This window comes from Oreochromis niloticus, linkage group LG16 (assembly GCF_001858045.2).
Source record: "Oreochromis niloticus isolate F11D_XX linkage group LG16, O_niloticus_UMD_NMBU, whole genome shotgun sequence".
In the NCBI taxonomy this organism is placed as follows: Eukaryota; Metazoa; Chordata; class Actinopteri; order Cichliformes; family Cichlidae; genus Oreochromis; species Oreochromis niloticus.
Window position 1 is genome coordinate 19,779,141 of NC_031987.2, and position 15,794 is coordinate 19,794,934.

Genomic DNA, 15,794 nt, shown 5'->3' on the forward strand with positions numbered 1-15,794 from the left:
TTGGAAGTAATTCTTGGGCAACATACTTTGGGGTTTTATCAGAGTGTTATAATATAATATTAATTTAACTCCACATGTCATAATTTAAGATTTAAAGGACGTTTCTTCCTTCGTGATTTCATCTAGGAGAGGATTCAGGGTCTACCTTTCCACAGGTGATCGTTTTTTATGTCTCAACTCCCACTTAGTTTAAATTATTTCCTCTTCTTTTTCATTTGTAGTAATAATAAATAATGAAGGGTTATATTATTGTTTTTAATTAGCAGGATTTAAAAGCCTAGTTGAATAACTTTCAAAATTGGTAGAATGAATTTTTGTACTTTTTTACCAGCCTACAGTACCACAAAAGTCACAACCTACATGACCCGCAATATAGCCTACATACCAAAATCTGCTGCATCTGCTAAAATGATTATGCCTTAGGCCGTGGGTACATCACAGAAGTTAAACTCTTTAAGTAGGTCAGTATTTTTTTCCTAGTATCAGTTCATGTAAGACAGCAAAGACTTAAAAGTTTGGATAGGAGTCTTTAAGAATCAACTTTATCAACTAATGGCGAGTAAGTGTCCACATTAATTATTTTATCTTATTTTTTAAAAAAGAAAAAAAGAAAGTAAAAAAAAATGCTACAAAATGCAGTAATATAATCAAAATATACAATAAAGCAAAAATACATATACACAAACAGTACATCAAATCAATATACAAACAATGCAGGATATAAAAGGTTACGAATTTGACCTCTTTTTATTTAACCCCCCCCCCAAGTAAGACAGCAACAACTGTAAAATTTAGGACAGCAGTCTTTAAGAATTAGTAGAACGAAGGAGGAATGAAAACGTAGTTCCTAAAAATGAAAAATCTAATCAAAATATATCTACAACATAGAGAAAAATATATATGTATGGAACCAGGGTTACATCAGTGTGAAAGAATGTAGAATATACCTGGTCATGAAATGTAACTATATTTATTCCATAACGACAAAAATGCAAGAATTCAAAAGTAAAGTGTCAGCTTCTTACTTAGGACATTTTAACATCAACATGCACAAACGACCTCACATATGAGTCAGAGATGATAAAAGTTTCCATCTAGACTAGGGTGGAGTTGTCTGACAGTGTGAAGACTAAAAAGGTGACCCTACAAGAAGTGGAAATAATATAGCTAAAATAAACCCAAAGAAAAACACCCTCTATGTTCTGTCAGATAAACAACATAGTTAATACTTAGCTGATTTAATAGCTGTGTTTGTAGCAAGAAGCAGTAGCACACAAGAAAATGAAAAACAAGAGTGATCTGATCCCCATCTACATATACCGGATGACCAGAAAATTATTTCCATGCTTGATGAAAAGTCTCTGTATGACTACACAGTCACAGCAAATCGAAAAAGCTGTATGATAGCACACGTACTGTTCGTCAGTGATCAAGAGGATTTGCTTCATGTAAAAAAGACACAAAAACCAATAAAAAGCACTGGAATCTGAAGCACGCTGCCTTTCTTTTTAAATATGATCGAGGCACTAGCACACTGACCTTCACTGAGGATTTTACTGGACCATACAGTGAACACAGAGGTATCAGCAGCATGCTGTACTCTTCTATGAAGTCTAATGTTTCAAATCTCTTTACTTGGTGTCAGACTGAACTGAAAAATGTAATAAAAGCAACCAACAGCTTTTCAGCTGACCAAATGAAAGGCAGGGGGACTTCACAACAAGCAAGTGGTTATCAGGGTAGATACAAGGCTTTAGGCTCTCAGTGATGACACAGCATGACATTATATATAAAGTTGTTTTCTTCTGAACCCCTAAACTTTCCAGGCAATTTTGCTTGCTCAAACCTCAGAAAAAAACTAAAGAAGAAGAAAAAAACAAAACACAAAGAATTACGTGGAGCAGACCAAAATTGTCTGACTTCTGTTTTTTTTCTTACCCTCCGGGTTATATTTTTGGGTAGCCAAAAAAGCATGATTTTGACATCAACAGGAAGTCACTTATCAAAGGGAAGCAGTGTGTGCACCCATGCATAGACACATGCACAGTCTGTGCTTCTTATCGTTAAAGCCCAAAATGTGAGCTCTTGTTGTTTTTTTTCTCTCCTTTTTTGGGATATGTGTGCAATACTGCTGACCAAAGCAACAATAGTTAATAGCTGAAGGATTTGCAATTTTTTGGAAGAACTAGTTCCTTGTCCCATGTGTGCCAACTCATAGTCAGCTGAATTTCTGTCTATACATGAAATAAACACTGTCTAATATTAGATCCAAGAAAAAGGAGAACGGCAGTTATTCATTTAAATACCCCTCTTTTTTCAAGGTCCCAGCCCTAGATGAAATTAGGAAAGGATGAATCAAACTCTGGCTGGTTAAGGTATGCGATGTATGAGTTTATACTAGGAAAATTTATTCACCGTTTTTGCCTTTGTTTCACAGTTTTCACTGTTTGTCACACTTAGAATACCCACAAGAAAAGGATAAGCCAAGCTATCGTTGCTCATCTGCCCTATCTGAACTTTTATGGGACAGCTAATATCAAGATTTCTCATTGCACGATGTATTTGTGGACCACAAACTCCGCATACGGCTTGGAGACCATAACCGCATACAAGCAGAATGATTGCACCATTTGTTTTCAGTTAATGTGTGCAATGTGCAAACTGGAGATGGAGTCAGTAATAACACCTGCACCCACATTAACGCTGCATGTAGGCAAGCATGCATAGCATGAGCCTTATACAGCAAAATGTTCTTACACCAGCAAATATGAGACCACAGCAAGACAAACATTTGTCCTACTCAGCAGAAATCATTTCTCTCATCAAATCTTTCGAAATACTGACTAAACTAAGCTGAACTAAGCTCAAATACGTAGAATGCTTCATTTATGTCACAAGAATGGATAAATGTGAGTGTAACATACAAAGTACAATTGCAAAACTCCAGTAAGCTCGTGATGAATCATCACCTGTGACTATGAATGTGGAGACGAAAGTTGAAACAATTTCATAACGTTGCTCTTTGTAGCGTCCATACAACTATTTTTTATGTGTATGTTCACACATACTACTTCACTACATACTACTTTAGAGAGCACAGCTATGTGTCTGACAAGAAAGGAAATGGGTGTCTTGACTTATCAAACGTCATCCTGTGTGGGAGAAAAAGGCAAGATGTCTCAGTGGAAAGCGGTTTGGAGAGGGGATGAGAAAGAAAAGGGAGGGATTTGTTAGTCACACGATGTATATATTACTGTGTCACAAAGGACTTCAGGTTTGTCTGAAGTCTTTGTTGGAGGACATGCTTCACTTAAATCCAGAGCTTGTTGGGAATAGCAAGGAAATGAAATGGCAAGATAACGGAGGAGAAAGAAAGTGCATCTTGGTTTGATGTTACTTTAGAGAGTCTAGCACTGACGGTTTATGTCAGGCCATACTTGAGGTTTTACGGTGTGAACAGCAAGTTTACAGAGGAGCACTCGAAGACACGCAGCGATGAAGGAGACTATGTGGATTTATGTCTTGATCCTGCTCTTGTCTGAAACGCGGAGCGTGGAATCAGGTTTGACATGTTAACTCATTTTTCTTGCATTTGTTTTTTGAGCTTTCACTACTTACATTTTCTTAAGAGTGAGCAACCTTCGCAAATATAATACACAATGACAAACTCCATGCGGGTTCATGTGGTTTACGACACAAGTGATTTAACAGAGACATTTTTAAATCTTGAAAATGTAATTTTTTACCCTTTTTCTGTCCACGTCATTATACTCTGCGATTGTAGTGTCAAATATATGTAGCATGCATAATCACAGAGGTTATGATTATGATTATGATTATTAATCATTATTACATTAGTGTTAAATTTGTGGCTTATTACTATAAAGTGGGTGAGTTGTAAACTGTAAGTGGTTGTGGGCCTCCTGAGATTTCAGTGAAATGGTTGTACTCTGATTCACAGTGTAGACAGTGTGTGGAAAGACTATGCATGAAAGTGGGCCAGAGCAGAAACTGGCAGGGGGAAAAAGTGTTCCGTAACAGAAGTCAGCCCCGTCTTTTCTGAATGATCAAACTGCCTCGTACCAAACTGTAGCTGCAGTGGAAATCTTGATTTCGCATCTGGGTAACACTATGATGCAGCTCTTTCTGCATTGTAAGGGGGTCTCTGTTTTAGAGTTGTGGTTTTGTTCACTCACTTTCTGCGTGGTCTTGGTTTTACACCTGTCAGATGTAAACAACTCACTGAACATATCCATCTTGAATTTTCCGTTTCACTTATACGAAATACCGATTGTGTCTCTAGCTTCTGGGTAACGTGGAAGATTGTGATTAACATTTGTGGGCTTTATAAGGAGTTGAACTTTAACTGTGACATTTTATCGCCCCACATTTGGTGACTGTCATGTTTGTTTTTTTTCAAAAGCTTAAAAACGTGCAGTGTGTCTCACAGCTCTTTGTTGTTTAACCGTCCTGCATGGCCATTTAATTCATGTTACATCTTAACCAATTAAACTTCAACTAACAGACGACCATCACTGCTGCTCTGCTGACTGAGCACTTCAGAATGAATATTTTGTTGCTACTTAATTACTGAAACATTCTACTAACTTTTTCCTTAATTCACCTTCGTCTCTCTCAGGAACTAATGAAAGCACCCCTGTGAACACCACTTCTCCTCCTATCATTGGTAAAAGTCTTTCCCCCGTGTTTCTATACTGCTTCTGTTCACTATGAGTAAAATATGAAGTGAGAAAGTGTGACCAGCAAAATGTGAAAATGTCAGTACATTATGTTTAATTCCTTTTCTACTGCTTATTGTGTTTTAACCATTGTGCACTTTTCAACCATTGCACACTTTTCTTTACTTGAAATGCATTAAAGCGAAAGACAAAAGTGCTTTAAAGCACTTCAATACTTTTTGAAAAAGGCGTTACTTATCAGTCTGATTCTTTACTGCTTTTTGTTCTCTACTTCCCTCTCCTCTTTTTTTTACATTTTCTTTTTTTGTAAAATTGTTTCGTAGTAATATATAAAATAATTTTCTTTTGGACTGCTAATTGGACAAATCTCACAATTGTTACAAAAAAAATAAACAATGTTACAATTTATTTTATAATAGTGTTTAAAGCTTTAAGTAAACATATTTGTTAAATACTTTGCATTTTTTCTCTGTATAGTAGCACACCTGTTGTATTGTGACAGAAAAAAACCACAATTTTATTTTAATGATCTGTAAGATGCATTCACACTTCCCTTTTTTTTTCCAGAACGCAGAAATGAACTTTTCAGTAATGGGAGTGATGTTTATTTGACGTGCAGCGATAAGATGTGGAATGAGACATTTTATGTTATCTGGAAAATAAACTTTACTAACAAAGCCTCTTGTGAGATAAACTTTGAAAGCCACGGTCAAAACACAGACACCTGCAATGATGGAAAGTCACTCCGAAACACATCCAGTGCTCAGCCATATCTACATATCCCAAAGTTCTCAGAAAATGATGTGGGGATCTACACGTGTGAGTTTGCTTACAGAGGAGGAGCTACTAATTGTAAAATCTACGTGAAAATCATAGGTAAGACTTCTGCTTTCACATTATTCACACACCACACTTGGTACGTCTATTGATATATACGAATGCAGATAGTTGAAATATCTATCTACCATTCAGCTTATAGCTCATAAGGGAGTAACATGGATATGCATTTGTGTTGCTCTGCAAAGTCTTTTCAATGGCACATTTTAATCCCATTTGCCTTTTTAGACACAAACACACCCCTCGTACTCTAGAGCTGGGATGTTAAGCCTATTTAACATCACGGTCAACATACAGCTCACTTTGATCTGAAGTCATCGGAACCAGGAAAGTGTAAAAAAAGTGTAAAGATTTTTTAACTACATTTAATCTCATTTAATCTAAGAAACAGAAGTGCGCTTTCAGCGGCACGTCACGATACATTCAAATGCTGCTGCAGCAGATAAAAGACATCTGACAGCATGTCTAAAATTACAGAAAAAGCTCAATTCCACCCGTGGACCAATTGTAAAAAACAGAACTTTCTATAGTAGATTTTGCTTTTTAATTTTTATTGTTTACTTGTTACTTAATGACTTTGGCGTAGTATGAAATACAATAGAGGAGGTCCCTTATCAATAGGAAAAACTGTATAATGCATTGAATGAAAATACACTTGAATGAACTAGTCTAAAATCTATCCAGTAGGCTGGATTGGAGCTGATTCTGGCTCTCGGGCCTCATGTTTGACAACCCTGCTCTAGATGGATCATTGACTTCATTGTTAACATTCTTCATTTAGCACATTTAGATATTTGTTTGAAAAAGAAAAACAAAGAAAAATGAAAATAGAGCACACTATGCCTTGCAAATCCCATTTTGTGATGTGGTTAAACGTAAAGCAAGCTTAAACGATTTGTTTTTGTTGTTGTTTCTTTTTTTGTCTCTCCTGATTTAGCTACTCCTATAATGAAAGCCTGGTTAGAGCACAAAGACAACACAACGGTAGCAGTATGTAGAGCTGAAAATGGAAATCCTGCAGCCAGCATCAGCTGGAGTCATGCACAAAATTCTCCTGTGCAAAAATTGCCTGGGAAAAATGGACTTTTTACAGTAGAAAGTCGTCTGGAGCTTCCTGAAGGCATGGATCCAAAAAACCTGAGCTGCATCATCAGATACCAGAACTTGACTGAGATTCTGTTTCCAGAATTTCAAAAAGTCAAAGGTCAGGCTTCTACAAACTGAGGCACAAAAGTTACACGACCATGTGCATTTAAAATATTAACAAACATTTCATTTGTCTCCCTACAGTTGGTCCTCACTGGCTGTATGCACTCATACCTGGGATAATAATTGCATTTGTGGCAGGAGTCTTATTTTTTGTGGTCATGAAGCGGAGGTAACAGGTTTAATTTAACAGAAATTGAATCAAAATAATAACTTGTGTTCTGAGAGTGTCTAGGTTACTGAACATGTTTGTGTAACTTTTGCTAGGCAACACCAACGGTCAGATACCTCGTTCTCCAAATCCCCACCGGTAGGTAAAACTGCCTGTATTTTATAGTTCTGGTTGTTAACTGCACTTTGTCATGTTTTGTTAAAGAGGCCTCCCTCTGTTCTATCTCTTTTGTCTTTTCTTTTTTCCTTTTTTTTTTGTAGATAGAGGATGTGGAGGAAGTGGAGCCCTATGCCAGCTATGTTCAACGTGTGAACTCTATCTATAACTGATCTGCAGATATGTTCACAATGACAAAAGAAAAAGAAAAAAGCCTATGCACATGCATCACAGCTTAAATGCAACAAGTCTTTGTGAGAAACTGAGGGCTGTGAAACTGAGAAAGGGTGAAATAGTAAAGAGAGGGAAAGATCAAAGATTTTCTCTGAAAGAGGAAAGTTTCTCACTTTAAATGTATCCTAATAAACACTTAACTAATGGAACGGGGGATGTACCTGATGTCTGCCCACCACTTTGTGTGGGTCTCGAGGAGAACATTAACTAAAAACTGCACTGAACTGCTGAAATGAGGAGGCTCTTGAGCCACATGCAGCATGTAAGACTACAGAACTACAGACTTTTGATAATGCTGATGAAATATATTGGCTACAATTATGTACAAATACACTTATTTATACATTAAATACATTAAATAGATAATAGATAATCATCTCTTACATAGAATCATGCTGGAGTGGGTACAGTACAAGCACCAAGCAATGAAAACATGCATTTTAATCACACAGCTGTCTCAAGGTAATGTGGACAATGCCATGTGAAGTATTTATGTTATGTATTAATGTGAGATGATATGATTCTTTGTATTAAAGTACATGTATAAATGCTGACTTCATTTTAGCCACATTCTTCAGACTTAGGAACAACACTAGTAATGCTGCATCAGAGCAACTCAGAAAGATACACCAAAAAGAGTCAAAACAGTTGTTCTCAACATTTTTACAGTGATATCTGTCAAGGTGACTTTTTCATTGTTTGAGGGCACACACTAAAAATACAATCAATACTAACTGTCACCTTTTTCATAGTGACTGTATAAAGATTCACCTCAGTACAATAACAGTGACTAATACAGTTCCGAGAAAAGAAACTAGAAAAGGGACTATTCTGCCCTCTACTGGTGAATAATAGAATTAATGTTGCTACAGGATTAAATGATGCAAGGTGCCTGAATAATTTCAGTGATAGCAGTCAATCTTACCGTCCGAGCTTGAAAGCCATTATTTGGTCTTTGGGAATTATTCTCCGGGCTTCTTGAAGGACATTGAAAGCTCTTATTTGGATGTTGGCTGCCTTTTATTCTGTTCTCTTTCAAGATGATCCCACACTGCATCAATAATGTTGAGGTCCAGGCTCTGGGGAGGCCAAGCCATGACAGTTTTCCATTGGCAGTGTGTTTGGGATCATTGTCATTCTGAAAAATGAATATGTTCCCATTCAGCCTCATTCCAAACGCTTTTGCATGGTGGGTGAAAACCTGATGGCACATTTCTGCATTCATTCATCAATTCTGGCATGATCACCAACACTATACTCACTAACAATGATCTAAACCAAGAAAAGTCTTTCTCTCTCTCTCCATATATATATATATAAATATATGTATATATTTGTATGTCAGTGGCTTCACACTTGTTCTTTTCAGTAGCCTTAGTAAGTAATAGACAGTAGATCAGAGGCAAGAGCTGCAGTGACTATAACTGTCTTTCCGTTATAATGACAGAACTAACATTTGCCTCACAAATATATCCCTATCTTCACAGTCTGACTATTTGAACTCTTTCAGTGACTTAGAACATTAACATGATTTCCTCTTAAAAGCAGAAGCAAATAGCAAAACTGGTTTTTGTTTTAAATTGAAAAGATTATTTTTTCTTCCTCTTCTTTCAGTTTTCAGACATGCAGTTTATTCATACAGCATAATAAAAACAGATAAGGTAAATAACAGTACTCTGCCATAAAGTTAAATGTATAAATAATTCTGTTGATTAGACAGATTCAAATAAAAAGGCACATAAAAACAATCTCTCAAAGAACAACAATCTCTCAAAGAACAACAATCTCTCAAAGAACAAACAAACAAACAAGGAATTAAAAAAAACCAACAACTTCTCAGCCTTTCGGTGTGTTTGTAGTATAATGGGACTGGTGGGTGCTTCTTACATGCTGTAAAATGCTTCTGACTATGTATTAAAATGTGTGGTCTGGACTATCGTTTTATAATGTGGCAATACATCAAATTTTACAAACGGTTTTGGTATTTGGTTGCACATTTGGGCAGTATTAAGTTTTAAAACGCTTTCTGAGGGAACTCAATATGGGGTGTTGTGAAACTGGTTAATGATGCAGCAAAGAGTTGGCATTGTATCAACACCAACCACCTGCAACAGACTCTAGATAATGATCAAACCTTCCTGCACAGCACCTTACAGCAGATGCATTCATATCAACAAATTTGTCTCTCAAAAACCCCCAAACAGTTCTGCCATTATTGTTGCACATGCACGCTATTAAACCACAAAATACCAGTTCTTGATCCACTTTTCTTTCCTATGCAAGCAAAATGTTTGGTGAGAATGTCTGAGAATGCGGTGCACATTTTCAGATTTTCAGTTGTGGTGTGCCAAGGTGTGGCTGAGTTTCTTCAGCGAAACTTCTCTTTAAAGAGGAGCAAGTTTTGAATTTGTGCTAATGCCTCGATGTTTTAGGAATTTGGGGCCAAAACATAAATCACGTAACCACACACAGAGCTAAAGATACAAAACAAAATAAAACTTCTGTTTGGAACATTTTCAAATTCACATTAAAATGTCACACATGGTGGCTTTAAGATTTCATCGATTCACATGTAAGTAGTAAGTGCATGCCACAAACTTCTGTATTTCCTGATTTGGTTGCATCGCCCTTCTCAGAGAGGTCCAGAATTGATGAAAGCTTACTGGCTTTCTTCTTAGTTTTCAAATCTTTTAGTAATGTCCCAATGTCTCAAGAATCGTATTGTCTCTCACGGGTTCGTCTGCAATGTGAGTTTGTCTTCTTGAGGAAGGAACACCACCACCATGTTCTGGTTACAACGTTTCTTCATTTGTGGAGAGAAACTTCTTTCTGGTTAATGTACATGCTTCCGCAATCAGCTGTTGTTGTCTGTGAATCTTCTCTTTTTGGCAGTTTCTTTGATGATCAAGATCTGCTCTTGATTAAGCTAAAAATATAAAAAGTAAAGTGACAATTCAAGTGCAAACAAGTTCTTGCATGCCTTTTTTCCGGCATCAGACATTTTTCTGTAACTGACTTGACCGAACAAATGTTTCCACTTCCGTCTGTTTACCCCATAAGTACATAATCATCTGCACATTCGTCTTTAGATGAGCACTCAGATTCAGAGTGAGGTTGAAGTGCTTCAGGAATATTAACTGTAGCATAGTCGCAGTCGTCGTCGGTGATCTGGTTTGTCGGTGGTCTGCCTTGTCTTGCTCCTTTGGCGTTCTCGTGGTTAATAGAAGCATACGTTACATCTTCATTGGGCTGTCGGGAGAGAGAGAGTGAGATGGGTGGTCATCTACTCGTATCATGCCCATCAAATAATTTAGTCAACTTTTATACTGCGTTTCTACAGCTGGCACATTTTGAAATGTGTCTAGATGCCGTGGGTTCCTGTGGAGTTTGTTTTACGGCAGAAGCCTCATGTTAATCTTCTCCAAGTATGTAAATCCAAAGCGGAACACACCCATGTCCTATGAAAATCATGAGCTGATAACGGTGAAGATTTATGGTCAACTGAAATAGAACCAAGATTAATGCGGGGATGTCTACCTTGTCATTCACGGTCTTATCATCTGGTTCAGAATCCCCTGAAAGAGGAAATGTGGAAATATATCATAAACTTATAATAGTTTATTTGTTTATGATATTTATTACATTTTATACTGGAGAAAGTAACACAAAAGCAATAAAAAATAGTAATACAAAACAGTTTTTACCTTTCTCTTTCTTCTTTCTGAAAATAAAGCAAATTGAAACGATAAGCTATAGGACCACAATGTTAGCACACACAGAAGAATAAAGCCCCCATACCTTTGGATAATACTGCTTATTCAGTAATATGTCTTTCACTTCAATAGACTGTAAAAAATATTATCTGTGGCATCAGGTGTGGGCTTTAGTCAACAGCAGTGTTTCCTTGACAGCTTTAACAAATAAGCGCCTGTGCTGCAACAGGAAACACTTTACATAGACCTACAATCAACACCTGTTTATAACCAACTGAATATGGCAGTGAATAACCAAAGAGGACATCAAGCTTTGCATATTTCTAGACTTAACATCTCACATGGTAATATATTGAATCTGTAATGTAACAGCAAAATATGTTCTTTGTATTTGACTTAGTTCTTGTAAGAACACAACCAGAAACCAGGGCTATTTTTATCTCATAACCACTGTTTCCTTGCTAGAGGAAATGCAGAAGCTTCTTGTAAAAAACTGCACAATCATTTCATTTAAACTTTGTCTTTGCTTCTAAATATTTTCGCTGCAGTTAATTCACAAATGCATTAAATCTATTTTCTACATTTACAACAGTTAAAGGAGTGTTTTAGAATACATCACATTCTGATGAATAACTTTGTAATATATGAAAGTCCCCACTTATATGAACATGTGAATGAATGTATGAGTGTGTATGATGACTTACCCTGAAGCACAGTTTCCCATGACGATCCCACAGAGTGCCCGGTTGCTGGAGAAGGGCCCCTCGGCCTGACGCTGTAGTAGATATGAGCTGATCGCTTCGTTGCATCAAACTGCATAAAGGCCACAGTAGTGAGGAAGCGGTAGAAAAGAGAGGCAGAGCGAGAAGGAGGGAGCGAGAGAGAGAGAGAGAGAGAGAGAGAGAGAGGGAGAAGCAAATGTGCTATCACACCAATATGAAAATAACTGTACTGATGTAGAGGAAAACAGTCAGTACTAACAAACAGCAGACAAAATATAATCTGACACATTGATAGTAATGTGGAAATGCTGTAACACGTTGTTGACTCGAAATACTCAATTTGCATGTACTTCTATGTATGTGGATATATTGGTTTGCTGGCTTTTTATGTGAGACAAAAGGTCATCATCATCATCGTCACCTACTGTATTTGCTGTATTTTAAAATATTTGTCATTGAGCAAACATGAAATATCTGCATTGCGAGATACCACAGCAGTGAGCAGTTACTGTAATGTATTTTGTTGTCACTGTATGCTGTCATTTGCATAATTTTGCAAATTTTTTTGATGTGCAACAACAGGAAGTCAGTGATCTTTGCCACATGGAAAGTCCAGGTTTGGTTTACAAACTATTTATTGTCAGCAGGAAAAAGAACCACACCTTTATATTCATTCAGAGAAATGTCTGGATATGCATCACGTAGTAACACTCTGTACAGGAAAGGCTCAATGAATGAGGTCAGAGTGGACAAACTGAAGATTTTTACATCATTTTCGTTGTGCAGATGTATGTAGAAATGATCAGATAATCACACCAGATAATCATCTTTACTGATATGTTTTCACTGTAAATTCTGTGTTTGATTGACTTTACTTTTGCTTGAAATATATTGATTTAGTGACGGTACGGAACTGTTGTTATACACAAAGAAGATCCTGGGTTTGAATCCAGTCTGGGGCCTGGATCATGTTTGCATGTTCATGGGTTTAGATTAATTGATGATTCTAAACTGACTTTAAGTGTGAATCCGAGTGTGAATGATCTATGTGTCAGCCTTAAGAGCAAATGTAAAACTGGCAACCGGTCCAGGCTGTACCCTTTTGCCCTGTGACAGCTGGAACAGGCTCTAGCCCCCCCCCAGTTGATTGTAAACAAGGATAAGAAATCATCCTTAGATTAAGAAAATCCCTGGTACACTGACGCATTAATATGTTCTTTTAAAAAAAAAAACAAATCCTATTGTGAGTATTCCTTATCTTTTATGGTATGATAATGTATTCAGAGAGAGTATCGAATTACACAATACTGTTTGCTGAAAAGGGGGCATATGCTTCATCCATTCATTTTCTTCCACAGTTCAGTGAGATGGGTTGGGTGCACTGAACACTAGTTTTCATCAGGTGAGAGGTGAGCTCTCCCTGAGCAGGCACAGAGAGAGACAGACAACCGTTCACGTCCACACCTAAAACCAATTTAGCAGAAACAGTGAACCTAACATGTCGTTGGGATGAAGCAGGAGTACGTGGACAGAATCCATACTGATGGGTTTGGACCTTAACTTCTTAGTTTGCAACAACGGTACACTTCACAATGCCAGCCTTATGAACGTTTGTGTATTTAAGAAAATACAAGCTAGCTAGCTATTGTTAGCCAGATAGCTAGCTTGATAGCTAGCCAGCTGCATAGATAGGCAAGGTCAAGACAACCTGCTGAATTTCAAACTAACATCAGACTGAGGAAGATGGTGATTTAAATGACTTTGAACTTGACCTGAGCATTTTAAAAACTGTCTGTCTCCCCATATTTATCTCCAGGGTTTGCAGAGAATGAACTGAAAAAGGGAAAACATTTAGTGAGCAGCAGTTCTCTGGCTGAAAATGTCTTGTTGATGCCAGAAGTCAGAGGAGAATGTTCAGTCTTCTTATAATAATAGTAAAAAAACAAATAGTTTAAAAAAAACCAATTGTTTGCACCAGTGTATGCTGAAGAGCATCTTTGAATGCACAACACATTGAACATTGAAGCAGATGGGCTACAGCAACAGAAGAGCACACTGGGTGTCACTTCTGCCAGCTCGGAACAAAAAACAACCTACAATTCACATGAGGACATTGGAAAATGTTTCCCGGTCTTAACTTCTACTGCAATATTCAAATGGCAAATTCAGAATTCAGTGTAAACAAAATAAAAGCAAGGCTCCATCCTACTTTGTATCAGTACTTTGTATTCACACTACTTTTGTGGGTGGAATGGTGTAGTATATATTTTTGTGGCACACTTTGGGCCCTTTAGTAGCAAATTTTAAATACCGCAGCCTACCTGAATATTGTTGCGGACCATGTCTATCCCATTATGATGACATTTTGAAGGCCATTTTGAACACGATAACAAAATGTTACAAATCTAAAAAGGATCTGCAGCCAGTTTATGACCATGACAGTGAGTTCACTGTACTCAGCAGATCTCAACCCAGTAGAGCAGCTTTAGGATGTGGTGGAACACGAGATTTGTATCATGGGTGTGCAACTGACATATCTGAAAGACGTGTGATACTCTCTTGACACTGTGGTCCAAAATCTTTATCTATAGATAACTACCAAAAGCTAAAAGAGAAATACATGGTTATATTATTTTTGCACAGAGACACACACATACTGGTATATCAACATGAAGTAACACACAGTGTTCCACCAGATGGTGCTGTTGGAAAAGTATGCTCTGATTCACATGACACTGAGAAGCATTGTCTATAAACTACAATGGAAGGTGAATGTGAACTTACACCACCTGCTGGCTGCACAGACAGGGCAAAAAAAGGAAAAACAAAAGTCACTTTTGGTGTATACTTCAGATTTCTAGCACACAAGTATGTACACAAGTTGCAGCATATTGAAGCCTGAAGCATGCTCGGTATTATTAGTTGTTCATATAAGTATACTGGTAACCCGAGTGTGAAGGAAAGATGATTATTTTGTGTAAAAATTGATCCAATTTTCCACTTTAAGTCTGAAGAAAACTATCACAAATCCCTCATTTACTGTTAGACTCCTGGGGCAAAGCTAAAGTGTTCTTCTTTAGATAGTGAATTTGTGCATGTTAGCACTTAGATCCACAGTTAATAAAACAAAATAAAACAAAAATAACAGCATGGTTGAGTTTTGTTTAAAAAAAAAAACTAGTGCATCTTCATTTAAAAAAATTGCAGTGCTCTAGAACTGTATTGTGGAATTTTCTTACAAATTTATTACTACTTTTTAGATTTTTTTTGTTTGTTTTTACATATCCATAAAAGAAAACAAATTTTAACATCATTTATTTTAGAAACTAACAAATGACAAAACTACCAAACAAGAAAATAGTTAGTAAAAAAAAAAGTAATACACAGAAGTGCTGCTTGCCACGAGGCGAAGCAGGCTGCAGGCAAGTGGAGTGCCCTGTGGGCTGAAAAACTTTGAAACGTTGAATCAATGCTTAAAGCTTGCCATAAAAGTAGAAGACACCTGACCTCCCTAAGGGGGCCCCGCCTTCCTCCTCTCACTCCTGTTTAAACGAAGCTATGGACAACAATGAAAGCTACTTAATGACTATAAAAAGGAGCTATGATCACATTAAATATAATGCACAGTTAATATAATCTTAACTGTAGAGGAGAGACACCTGATACAAGTACACCAGTCAGACAAGCAGTTGTTTGACTGGTCCCAGATTATTTATGAGATAATGGTGATGAACGCTGGTTAGAGGGGCCCCATTGAATTTCTTCCTAACAGTCTCTACTCTGCACTGGAAAGCGAGCTTTTTAGTGTACAATTTCAAGCAGGTCAAATAGCCACCTTTAGAAGCTCGGGGTCCATGTAAAGGTGAATGAAACAACTTCTGTAAAAGAACTAAACAACTGTGAATAATGCTGACATGCTTCCAGCACTACGGATCACAATGGGGGACTTGAAAATAGGGGTTTAATTATAGTAGAGAATCAATGACAAAACATTTCATACTCCCCTGAACCTCCAGTCATAAACCAAACAAACATGGCCAAAAAGTTCATGGAA

General features: G+C 37.1%; 1 protein-coding gene across 3 annotated transcripts; it reads left to right on the forward strand.

Moving 5' to 3' along the window:
* Positions 1–3,126: 3,126 nt before the first annotated feature.
* si:ch211-214p13.9 (cell surface glycoprotein CD200 receptor 1-A) lies at positions 3,127–9,238 on the forward strand. 3 transcript variants are annotated; one of them, XM_025903950.1, is made up of 7 exons: positions 3,127–3,562; positions 4,640–4,778; positions 5,268–5,576; positions 6,475–6,741; positions 6,828–6,915; positions 7,011–7,053; positions 7,176–9,238. In XM_025903950.1, exons 3-7 carry the CDS (start codon positions 5,327–5,329, stop codon positions 7,242–7,244), a joined length of 717 nt encoding a protein of 238 aa, XP_025759735.1. In that variant the 5' UTR covers positions 3,127–3,562; positions 4,640–4,778; positions 5,268–5,326; the 3' UTR covers positions 7,245–9,238. The 3 variants fall into 3 exon arrangements, with proteins under 3 accessions (XP_025759735.1, XP_019208947.1, XP_019208946.1); XM_019353401.2 differs by having other exon boundaries at positions 3,133–3,562; positions 4,640–4,687; XM_019353402.2 differs by lacking the exon at positions 4,640–4,778 and having other exon boundaries at positions 3,131–3,562.
* The last annotated feature ends 6,556 nt before the right edge of the window (positions 9,239–15,794 follow it).